At 42.7% G+C, this 13,274-nt stretch overlaps 1 protein-coding gene across 2 annotated transcripts in view; it reads right to left on the reverse strand.

The window, feature by feature from the left end:
* The window catches only part of LOC134357401 (A disintegrin and metalloproteinase with thrombospondin motifs 19-like), a 381,779-nt gene that overhangs the window by 249,513 nt on the left and 118,992 nt on the right, over nt 1–13,274 (reverse strand). For both annotated transcript variants that reach the window (XM_063068949.1, XM_063068950.1), the window contains exon 8: nt 6,926–7,031. In XM_063068949.1, coding sequence (XP_062925019.1) covers nt 6,926–7,031 — 106 coding nt within the window. The remainder of the gene's footprint in view (nt 1–6,925; nt 7,032–13,274) is intronic.

Here is a 13,274-nt window from a genome sequence, read left to right on the forward strand (position 1 = left end):
GGATGTCTTTCCTCAGATTAGGGGACCAAAACTGCACACAATACTCTCGGTGTGGTCTCACCAAGGCCTTGTACAACTGCAGGAGTACCTCCCTAATCCTGTACTCGAATCCTCTTACTATGAATGCCAGGATGCCATTCGCCTTTTTCACCGCCCGCTGTACCTGCATGCCCACTTTCAATGACTGGTGTACAATGACACCCAGGTCTCGTTGCACCTCCCCTTTTCCTAATCGGTCACCATTCAGATAATAATCTGTTTTCCTGTTCTTGCCACCAAAGTGGATAACCTCACATTTATCCACATTAAATTGCATCTGCCATGAATTTGCCCACTCACCCAACCTATCCAAGTCACCCTGCATCCTCTTAGCATCCTCCTCACAGCTAACACTGCCGCCCAGCTTCGTGTCATCCGCAAACTTGGAGATGCTGCATTTAATTCCCTCATCTAAGTCATTAATATATATTGTAAACAACTGGGGTCCCAGCACTGAGCCTTGTGGTACCCTAATTGTCATTACCTGCCATTCTGAAAAGATCCTGTTTATTCCCACTCTTTGCTTCCTGTCTGCCAACCAATTCTCTATACACATCAATACAATACCCCCAATACCGTGTGCTTTAAGTTTGCACACTAATCTCCTGTGTGGGACCTTGTCAAAAGCCTTTTGAAAATCCAAATATACCACATCCACTGGTTCTCCCCTATCCACTCTACTAGTTACATCCTCAAAAATTCTATGAGATTCGTCAGACATGATTTTCCTTTCACAAATCCATGCTGACTTTGTCCAATGATTTCACCGCTTTCCAAATGTGCTGTTATCACATCTTTGATAACTGACTCTAGCATTTTCCCCACCACCGATGTCAAGCTTACCCGTCTACAATTCCCCGGTTTCTCTCTCCCTCCTTTTTTAAAAAGCGGGGTTACATTAGCCACCCCCCAATCCCCAGGAACTAATCCAGAATCTAAAGAGTTTTGAAAAATTATCACTAATGCATCCACTATTTCTTGTGCTAGAAATGCAATGCAAGGTGATACACTTTGAGAGCATTGACAAGGAGAAGAAATATAAACTGGAAGGCACAATTCTGAAAAAGGACCTGTGGCAAAGATATGCAAGAACCGGCGTAGACTCAATAAGTTGAATGGCCTCTTTTTGTGATGAAGCCTTCTCGGTGTTTCTACAATTATCCACCGCATATCACATATCCCATCATGCACAGAGTGACAATCCAAGACCAAAAAATTGGACTGTGCTGACAACTATTCAACAGATTCTTGAATGGCAAGGGACCCACTGGAATGCCATTGAAACCCAGGGACCATGTCATTGACTATTTAACACCCTCAAAATCATGATCAGAGATATTTAAAATCCATTGTTTAAATATAATTACTGTAATCCTTTTGGATGTAAAAAGAACTTATCAATTGTACTTCCTAAAGGCTGGGACAATTGAAGTTGGTGGTATTACTCTGCCAACAGCAGAGATGAAATCTGAAACTGTCTTAGAGAGGAAAGGCAGAGCGTACCAACAAACGAATTGATTTTTTGTCTGAAGGCAAGTGTTCGGTGGTGTTCTTCATAGCAGAGTATTGGAACTACCGCTTTATGATGTGATTAATGACCTGGGCATGGATATGGAGTCTTAATTTTAAAATAAAAGTATGCCATACAAAATTGTGAAAAAAAACTAATTCCTTTAAATTGGAGTTCAACATCTTTTGGTGCATTATAGATGTGAGGTGGAAAGTTGTAGCACCCAGATGATCTGAAAAAAAAATCACAAAGTCAGGCCAAAATATATCAAAGATAGCACTGTGGGATTTAGTGCATGACTTCATAAGCAATAATGGGACCTGTGTGATTCCCATTTTGAGCCGCCAGCAAAGATCACAGATCCTGCATCAATGCCATGCTAATTGCTTGGAAGCAAGCCATTGCTTACAGAACACTCCCCATGGCATTAGAAAATGTTGCCATGGAAGTGAGGAAAAATACGGGCAATGGATAACGCATTGGGTCATCCCTGCCAAATGCAATGGATCAACTGGTATGTCACAAGTGGCCTTAAGTCTCTGTAAGCCATGGGTTGAGGACCAGTGAGCACTACCAGAAATTCACAAGGAATTGTAAGTACAAAGCAAGTGATCAGTGAGTTCTTTAACATATTGTTAGCCACTGAGAAGAGGAGCTGGCGAATGCTGTGTACAGTGACAGCAATGTGACAGAGCAGAGTACTTAACCGTGATCTCACTGTAACCTTGTGTAATCTACACGTGCTTTTTGTGAGTGGGCAGTGAAGAACACTGATGTAACTCACAGGCTTTAATTTCTCTCAGCAGTGAAGTAAAGGTAAGCACCTGAACTGTGACATTAACTGTGCAAAGGTTACTGAGAAAACATCAGGTCTGCCAAGATGAAGTTCCTCAGGCCAATTTTATGATAATCGCTAATCCACCCAGGACTGATGATATGTGATGCGAACAGGTACAAGCAAAGAATTTATGCATAATTTTGTGCCAGTGGGTCCAATTTCTTGACACAAAGAAGCAATGGGCTTTGGGAGGTGAAATTTGCAGACGTATGGCAGGTAATATAACTACATCATGTAATTCTAAAGGGAAAACATTCACAGAGATTTGTGATTATGCAAACAAATACTTTAAATTGGCAGCACAAGATGAAACGGCAGTTAAAAATAATGGGTCTTTGAATTTATTTAAGGAGGCACACAGAAAAACAAGGAAATTATTCTTTATAAATCACTAGCTAGGTCTCAGATGGGGTATTGTTTTCAGTCCCAGGCATTCAGATTTTATTAATGATGTTGAGGGAGAGTACAGAATAATTTTATCAGAATATCACCAGTGAACAGTGATTCTGTAAATTGGAGGCTATTCCCTTTAAGAGTGCTGAGGGTTAAGAGGTAATTTGACAGAGGTGTGAATGATCGTGAAGCTGTAACATGTGCAGAAATGTTGCTTTGTACAGTAGGTACAATGTCTGGAGTGTATCATGTGGAATCATGGTGTTAGAAAGTGCAATAATAACTTTTAAGAAAGAAAATTGTTTAAATTGCTGAAGGGAAAAATTGTAGGGCTATGGGGTTAAAGTGAAGGAATGGAATTAATCTGATTGCTCTTTCAAAGGACGTGCATCAGCACAATTTACCAAATGCAATTTGTATTATACGCAGCTTTATGAAGATTGTGTTTGCAGTGCTCCAGGGATGGGGCTGCTGGCCAACAGCTCGCCCTGCATTCCTAGTTGCAAGCGGTATTTATTGTCCTTGTTTTAAAATGTGTTTGTGGGATTATGGTGGGATGTTCAAGTTAATTTATTGGTACATTTTAGCTTGGGTCATACAGTTATTCACTTGTGCATTTGTGATTCAGCCTGACTATAACAAGAATGTGCAATAATCACCTCCCCCATCTGTATCTGACTGAAGGGGTTCCCTCCCTAGGTCATAGCGCCTGGTCCGCTTTTGTGTTTATCACAATAAAAATGGCTTTTGAGTTAAGCGAGCTTTCTCATCTGTCATCACAGACCAAGTGCTTGCCACGTTGGTGTTAGAAGTGAGATTAGAAACTGACAGTGAGATTGAAGAGCTACGTTGGATGGAACACCTTAAGACCCAAGGATTGAGCAATATGTCTCCCCCACGTCCCCAGGCTGGGCACCCAAAGATGGGGCACTGATTCAGGCGGAGGACCTGGGAACCAAGCATCGTGCCTTGCCAGAGAACCCCAGTGGGGCAACCGTACCCTGGCTCCACAACCTGGGGGACACAGCGGAGCACATCACTCAACTCCTCGTGGCCCACACCGGGGAACTCAAGATACTGCAGCCACAGGAGGGTGGACAACATGGCGGGCATCACCGACATCACAGGAGCAAGAGGAAGACTGATGGTCCTCAGCAATTCATGCCATATCGTCCACCCTAAAGCTCCTCAGATACAAAGGTGCCAGCCTCCTGGAGCCTTACCTGGTGCAAGTCTAACTTGCCATGTGGCACAGCAGGTTGGGCCCCACTGAGACAGCAGTAGTGCTGGAGGGGGATGCCCTGCGGGCCCTCCGCGACCTAGTGCCAGCTGAGCAGCAGGACTACAGGGCCCTCGTAGTGGTTCTGGAGCAGCGTTTTGAGCAGAGGCCGCTGGAGGAAGCATTGAGGGAAGAACTGGGCAGCAGGTGGTGCCATGTGGGAGAAAGCCTGGGGGCATTAGCCGCAGATCTCCGCCACTGTGCTCGGCATGGCCAACCCCATTTCCCTCCCGTGGCCCGAGAAGACCGCCTTCGTAAAGGCAGGGATGCATCACCGTCATCGCTGGCCGAGGTGCTAGCAGAGGCAGAGAAGACAGAAGCAATTTTAGCCTCTCAAGCTGTTGCAGCATCAGCTCACACACTGGGAGCCCGTGAGGCAGGTCCGACCAGCACTGTGGCGGCCCCGCTGCGTGTCACGGAGCGATCCCTGCTACCGGTGTGGTGAGGCAGGCCATGTGGCCCTGAACTGCCCCATACCAGCACCACGCCACAGCCCAGCGCAGCCACTGGGAAATGCTGAGCGGGCAGTGCCTCCTGCGCCCTCCAGCTGGATTCCTGCATTGTCGCCTCTCCAGGTTAGCCGTTTGAGTGAAGAACAAGGTTATACGTGGACTGCGTAATTGAGGGTATCAGATGCCACGCGTTGGTGTACACGGGGACAACCATCACCATCATCCGTCCGGGTGCCCTACCCAACACGGACCAGCTATCCTTGCCTGGGTGGACGACAACAGCAGTCCAGCCACCTTCAATTACCGGCGACCGAACGATGATGAGAGGGAAGAGGTGGCTGCTCATCGCAGTGGCGAAAAGCACACTGGAGCACAAAGTCTAGCTACCTGACATCCGGGAGTCCTGCATCATTGGCCTGGACCTGTTGTCTCACCGGGGGTCCATGTGGATCTGCCAGGGGTAACATTACCTTGGCACTGAAGCCGTGGCTCTCCGGCAGAGAAACTCCAGAAAGCAGAGCTGGCGGAGGCAGCAACAAACACTCACTGGTCTCACAGAGGCCTACCGCAGTGTAGCACAGCTCACAGTGGCCGAACGCCACACAGCAAAACCAGGGACAAATGGTGGTGGCAGGCACCCGGTGGCGAGGTAGACCTTCCCACCATCGACCAGGAGCTGCACGGCGAGCAGCTGAGCGATCTGCGCTGTCCCGGGTGGGGGAACGGCTGAGCGTGGGATAGGGCCCAGAGTGGGCAGAGGTGTCCAACCCAGATCCAGAGACCAAAGGCCTATAGTCTCAGTGGAGCGTGCTGGAGATGCATAACGGGTCACTCTTCCAGCGGTAGCCATTCCCCGACAAGGACAGACATCTCCTGCAGCTGGGGCTCCGCGCCATGGTACTGTGGTCAGTGCACAGGCTGGTGAGGGCTGGCCATTTTGGGGTCGCAAAGCTGCGTGAACGCTTCTATTGGTCTGGGCACAGGCATGACGCGGAGCTGTTCGTGCACTGCTGTGACACTTGCATGTTCCAGAAAAGGCCGGGCTGCCAGTCTAGGGTGCCAACGCAGCAGAACCTGGTGGGGATCCCAGAATGGGTCTACTGCCCCACCCGGAAGAAAGGACTATCCCCCAAGCTTGGAAGCCATTAGAAGGGGCCGGGAGAGGTGCTCGGCGGTATCTCTGATGCGGTATACCGGGTTGCCTGAGCAGCGGAAGGCAGCCGTGTTGCACCGGGATCGGTTGGCACCGTATCAGGGCTTAGTCACCACTGAAGGAAGGAAGTGACACTCCGGGTGCCCTGCCTCTCACCTCACTAAGCAGCGCCTCCCGTGGGCCACCAATGGGATTTTTGGCTTTTGTTGTGGACTCTGGATTTGCTGGGGATGGCTGACCACTCAGGTGTGGGCAGTGTAGTGCTCTGGGGAGGGGGCATGGTCTACAGCCCACTCCAGCATTCCTAGTTGCCAGTATAATGTATTGTTTTTGTTTTAAAATGCTTTTGTGGGATTATGGTGGGACGCTCAAGTTCATTTATTGCTACATTTTAGCTTGGGTTAGACTGTTTCACAAGTGTGCTTGTGGGTTACCCTGACTGTAACTGTGGTGTGTGATAGTCACCTCCCCTATCTGCATGCGACTGAGTGGGACCTCTCCCCAGGTCATAGCATCCGGTCTCTTTTTGAATTTATCACAATAAAAATAGCTGTTGGTTAAACAAGCTTTCTCATCTCTCATCGTGGACCAAATGCTCGCCACAGCATGTTCTGTGCACAGGCTGCATCAAGTCAATGAGTTAGATAAATGACTTTCTGATATTTTGTGTAGGGGCTTTACTAACATGAGGGGAGTGAGCAACTGACAAATTCCCTGGACAACAAACCACTGAGGAAGATTTCAAATAATGCCCATTTTAATACATTTTAAAACAGTTTCAGGGACCCAGGCCATTAGAATTACTCCTTAAGATATTATAACTGAACATATTTGAGTAAATTTGAGTCCACTTTGAAGCTCTACAGAGATAAATGAATCTGCATTTCGAAATTAATGTGACATACTTTGATCCTTCACATCTGTATGTCATGCCCGCCTGTTGCTAAAGATTACCAGTAAGATGATTACCTTGACCTGATTATGTTTTCCTGAGATACCAGTTTATTGAGATTTATATTTAACCCAAATGGGAGGTGTTCTATAGAGCTAAAACAATACAAATCTCAAAAACAAGAGTGAATTTAGCTGCCTACACTGGACAGGCAGATAACATGAGGCGATGAGCTGACTACTTACTAAATGCTTATCTGATTTTCTTACTTATTTAAGCCAACTTAACAACATAATAAAACAGGAAACCGGCTACAGCTCACCAATGAGAACAGTTAATTTTATGTGATTATTTATGGTTCTTACTTACTTGTGACCCATCTCATGTGCAATTGTAAATGCCAGATTCAGTCCATTGTCCTCAGCAAGAACACACTTTCTTTTCTCACTGCACATTCCACTAAGATATGCTATACCTGCCAAAAGAAAATACTAGTAAAAACAAAATCTAAACAGTAACTCATATAGATAAATGATAAATCAGTCTGAAAGACTTACAGCTTTTTAAAGGTCTATAGTCTTAACATTTATTTAAACAAATTATGTTTAATGTTATTGTCTGAGTCTTAAGATTGCAATAAATTTTGAAGTACAACATAAAGTTAGCAAAAATGTAAATGTAATTGAAGCAAAAATGTTTTAAGTTACTTTTCTTTAAAAATGTCACATGTACAAAAAAAACACACCAGATTTCAAGTAGCTTCAATTTTTGCTTCTATGATATTAAGTCAGCAGAATTTCATATCTGAGGCCATCACATTAAAATAGTTAAATTATAAACTGACTATTTTAAAAACTTTGAGCTACATAGCCATAACTTCTCAAAGTTTATTCAGCCACTGACAATCAATCTTGATTATAAATCAAAATCAACACAGAGTAAATGTTGGAAATCTATACTAAATTTTCCTAGAAACGATTAGCAGGTGTAGGAAGAGAAACAGAGTGAGCAGTTTGGATTGCTCACCTTTCACCACCAGTATATCAATTTGAATGCATTAAAAAAAACAAATCAGAGCTGTGAATGAAACAATACAGGGTCAAAATTCCAGAAATCCTAACTTATGAAATAAGAGACAGACCCACTATGCAGTAAGATCATTACTGATATTTTACCTCAGCACATCTTTACTATTCCAGTCCAATTTCCCTTGATTCTGTTTACATCTGAAAACCTATTGACCTCTCTCTTCAATATCTGTGACTCCGCTATCTTTTTGGGCAATAAATTCCAGAAATTGATCATTTCCAGAAGAAATTTCTTTTTGCTGTCCTGAACGACTGACCCCTTATTTTAATACTATCATTCTTGATCTGCACCCCAGAGCTAGGCAAAATCTCAAATCCACATCTACCCTGTCAAGCACCTTAAGAATGACGTGCATTTCATTAAGTTCACCTCTTACTCTTCTAGGCCCTAGTAAGACGGCCTCTCCTTCTCTGATATCTCCTACCCCACCCCGTATCAACCACCAACGGAGTGAATTTTCTCAGTACTCCATCTATTGCAGATATATCCATAAGTAGGGAGACCAGATGTGTATAAAATTTTCCAGATGTGATCTTCTCTGTGCCCTATGTAATTGGACCAAGATTACTCTACTTACAACTAATTGTATATGTTCGCTGTACCTGCATGTTAACCGTCAGTGCACAAGGATACCCAGGTCCCTCAGAACACCAACACCTTTCACTTTCTCAATAATTTGCAACTAACCACCTTTCCATTCCTTCCACTGACATGGATGATGTTTAATCTTTCCATATTAGTTTCCACCTGCTACATGGAAAATAAATCAGTTTTCTTACTTTTAACCAATCCTCAGTCAATACCTATATATGTTCCTCACTGCTGCGCTCTCTTATTTTGGTAAACAATATCTTGTAAGAATTGAAGGACTTTTAAAAATGAAATGGTTCCTGTTATCTTTCAGACACAAGAGATTCTGCAAATGATGTAAATCTGGAGCAATGCAGCAAGTCAGGCAGCATCTACGGAGGGAAATAAACAGTCAACATTTTTGGGGCCAAAGTCTATCATCAAAGTCAGGAGCTAATGAAGGATCTCAGTCTGAACGTTGAGAGTTTATTTCCCCTCCATAGATGATGCCTGACTTTCTGAGTTTCCTCAACATTTCAAGTGTGTTACTCCTTTTATCTATATGTGAGCTCAGTTTCATAAAAAAGGGTATAATCTAATGGCTTTTAAAGATATGTGGTGGCAAAGAGGCCAGGGTTAGAAAAGAAAGAATACAGGTAGTTGATTTTAGAGAATGGGATAAAAGACATAGTGAAGATGGACCTTGGCTCTGAAAATCAAGTTATATCAATTTATTTTTCATTCGAAGGGTCTGAATTTGATTTTCTGCAAGAACTGTTATTTTTGCAAAGAGTTTGATAAGTTATTAAATGAGATTTACTTTGTTTAAAAGTTGTGATGTTGGAGAATTGTTGTGAAAAGAGTTAAGTTATATATATATTTTTTGGGGGGGTTGAATTTGAATTTTTAGATATACTGACTTGAACTGGAACTGAAGTTAACCATAATACTTAAGAATAGAAATTCAATTAGTTCATAACTAACTAGGGATAAATAAAAAGACAAGTGTTAGTCTGTAAACCTTTAAATAGGGAATAACATTAGATGTAATTAATTTGAGAAACTGGAATAATAAAGGTTGTTCTAATGAATCTCACTGATTTTAACTAAAAAGGAATTTGTTTTTGTTTGATATCTGAGATTTGGAACCGAAGTCAGAATGTTGGAATTTTGAATTGTTCTTACTCATCTAAATATTTTGTATATATTGCTATTTTTATAAACAAACTTACCTCCAGAAGTGTGTGCTTACTATTCACTGTCTCCTTTCGATACCTAGAGCTTCTGATAGTCCACTTGCACCTAGTGCAGTACTATGTGATTTGATTTTCCCATAAAGAGTGCAGCAACCAGTCACTCAAGATAAGACAAACGCTACACAGGTGTTACAGTCAGGTAGACACACAAATGTGCAGGGAACAGAGGTATGGAAACAATTTAAGGTAGAATAGATTTAATTTAATTCACCTCATGTTTGGCACAGACATCATGGGCTGAAGGATCAATTGAGTAAAAGAGGTAAAATTAACATAGAGCAACACTGAAATAGCAAATAAGAGCTGGAGAAGTCGAGGACTAATGATATTTGGCATAAAGATGAATTGCAGAGTTCCTTCACCTGGGGGCAAATATAAGAATACATTGCTCAAGAGTTGAATGATATTTCCTGAAATATAAGAATTTAGCAGAGGAATAAAAGAGGTAAATGAGATAAAGCAGTCGGCAAAGGTGGAATGGTTTAGGTCAGTTTGGGGCTTGAGCGGCAAGGTGTTTGGATGCCACTATAAAGGAAACAGCAGGTTCATAAGCAGCTGAAAGCATGGACGATGAAAGCATGAAAGGCCAGGGGAGTGCAGAAAAGATTACAGATTTTAGCAAGGTCAAGGCAACGAACTGAGTTAGAACATACATTTGTGCTTTTAAATTTGATGAGAGCAAACTGAGAACGAGAGCAAGCACAAGAGTGTTGGGGAAGGTGAAAGGTTACAGACAGATGAGGTTTAGAAAGCTAAAAGACTGATAACAAAGAAGTTATTAGAATCAGCTGCGGAGATGAAAAGGGCCATTTGAGTTAAGACACATAGGGAGGGGCTGGGCAAGTTAGGTGCAGGTAATTGCTCTTTTGAAGTGGGTACAAAGGTCAGGGTAGAGGCATTGATGTGAAACAATGAAGTTAAATAGTAAAAGTGAACAAAATTAATAGATAGAAAAAGAGCTTGAGCTTGATACTAATGACGAATTTCCAATTTTAGCCTGCATAAAGGTTGATGTATTGCTTTCTGCCTTCTCTTTCATTTCAGATATCAATGGAGCCTCTGCTGAACAAGCTATTCTGCATCAAATACTGTCTCTCCCATGGAGAACTGGCCACTTTTTCCCCTTTGGGTTTGATGAATGAAATTTAAGATTTTTGGCCACGTACAATTTACAGACAAGTGCTGAATCAGTGCTAAATTTGAGACGGAGGTTACCACTTCGATCATCTAAATGATTTTTCAAGCCTTCTTTTCTTCAAAGATTAGCAAATCTCAGGAAAATTAATGTTGCAGTGACTAACACCAGGGAAGTAATTTGCCACAAGCACAGAATGGATTTGTTACAGTTGTCAAAGATCTTGACTGTAAACAACGTACACAACCGTAAGGGATTCTGCAGATGCTGGAACTTTGGAGCAACACAGACAACAGACATGAGGAACTCAGCAGTTCAGGAGCATCTATGGAAAGGCACAACAGGTGGAATTTTCCAGTGGCCACCCATTTCAATTTGACTTCCCAATTCTCATTCCGACATGTCATTCCATGGTCTCCTCTACTGTCACAATGAGGCCACACTCAGGTTGGAGGAGTAGCATTTCATAATCTGTTTTGGTAGCCTCCAACCTAATAGCATGAACATTGATTTCACTAACTTTCGGTAATTTTTCCTCCTCCCTTCCTCCTTTTCTCTTTTTTTATTCTGCATTCCGGCTCTCCTCTAACCCCTTCCCTTCTCCACACCTCCCTCTCGTGCCACTCATTCTTCCCTTTCTCCCCTGGTTCACTGCTCTCTGCTATCAGATGCCGTCTTTTTCAGCCGCCTTTTGCCTCTTCCACCTGTCACCAATCATTCCCTCTCCTGCACCCATCTACCTACACACTCACCTGCTTTCACCTATCACTAGCCGACTTGTACTCCTTCCTCTTCCTCCCAACTTCTTATTCTGTGACTTCCCCCTCACTTTCCAGCCCTGATGAAGGGTTTCAGCCCAAAACATCGACTATTAATTCCTCTTCATAGATGCTACCTGACTTGCTGAATTCCTCCAGCATTATGTGTGTGTTGCCCAACAATATACATAAACAAGTTTATACCATTTAGCCCCACACAAGAAAATCCCAAAAACTAATTCTGTTACAACTGCTAAGTAAGTGTTTCCAGAAATAACTTTGGATCTTATTTTTACGGCTCAGCATAATTTCCCAAAACTGGTCATCTCAAACTCCTAAGCGGGTCCGGTCCGACTTCCAACTATGTTTTACTGATCACGTGCCCTGAATAAATTCACATGGGAACACTTGGAATTTTTATTTGCAGTCATGATATTTGCCTAATTATAAGAGATTTGGCCCCATAGAAGCAATGTAAGAATATCAGGGAAAAAGAAAATGTTAAAAGTATAGGAGCCCAGGAAGTTATGTGTGGAAACAAGCAAAATGCTTAAATTTTCAGCATATCAGAACATATTATAATTTATAAATGTATTAATGTTTTTAAATCATTATAATGAATGTACTAAAATTTCACCCCACAATGGGTCATATTTTCTTTCTCTAACTTCCTTCTCTCCTAAATGCACTAATCTGCTTTCACAACTGCAACTCTATTGATAATGGTTGACTTCCAGTATATAAACTAGTAAACTGGTAAATTGGTTTATTATTGTCACATGTACCAAGGAACATTACCTTGTTTTTCTTAGGCACTGGGGCGATAGTTGTCATTTTTTTAGCAAGCGGGAACCTCAAAAGGTTTAAAATGTTTGAAAATACCCCTGCCAGCTGATCTGCAAAAGATCAATGTACATGGCCTGGAACACGATTTGAGCCACTGTTCAAAAGGTGAGCAGAATGTGTTAAGCTCATCAGGTTGGGATGCACTGTTCCAGCGATGCTGCCTGACTTCATTTGGAACCTGTTATAGCACATAAGCTCTGCTACAAATGATGACTGGTCTGGCACACAGTTCTGGACTGGTATTATTTCTTGGCACTTCTGATTGTTTTCTGGAGGTTGTAACGTAATTTCTTGTAAAGGTCAGGTTCACTTAATTTTAAAACTGCAGTCCTAAACATCAGTCGTGAGTGGATCTCCTGATTCATCTATGATTCCTGGTTGAACTGGGAACGGTCCTCAAGACTCTTGCTGATAAAGTTCCTGTCAATGGTGATATATTCATCTTGGCTTGCTGCTGAGCTAGAATGGACCTGATGACTTGAATGGCCTGCTTCCGTACTTTATAAGCAAATGAAGAAGAAGAAGAAGAAGAAAGCCCTTAACTCTGAGTGGAGTTAGCGGAATGCTGTCATGACAGCGTTTTTTTTAGCAGGCTTTCTTATTTTGACGAGGTAGAGTTGCTAGCTCGACGCTCAACCCAGCACGGATGGAAAGTGTGCAAAGGATTCGAACTCGGGAGCCTTCGCTCTGAAGTCCGACGCTGATGCCACTACGCCACCAGCTGGCATAAGCAAATGAATTCAAGTTGTCAATGCCGTATAAAAAGAGAGAAAGAGGATGAGGCATTTTATTCTATGGGTCATTCTCTAGGAAAATGAGCCACAGCCACCAATGATAAAGTGATACAGGAAAGACTAGACTTCAAGGTCTGAAGGGAGAGAACAGGGAGGAAGGAGAACTAGGAGGTGGAAGGAGGGAAGCAGGGCAGAGGGAAAGGAGAAGGCCTATGGAGCACTTTGGGAACAGAATTGTTTTTTAAAAAAACAGACATGAGTTGCATATCTATTTCATGCTTGCATCTGCCTAGAAATCAGAATTCACCCATTTTTGGTGTGCTAGACCAT

The sequence above is a fragment of the Mobula hypostoma genome, chromosome 16, assembly GCF_963921235.1.
Source record: "Mobula hypostoma chromosome 16, sMobHyp1.1, whole genome shotgun sequence".
NCBI lineage: Eukaryota > Metazoa > Chordata > Chondrichthyes > Myliobatiformes > Myliobatidae > Mobula > Mobula hypostoma.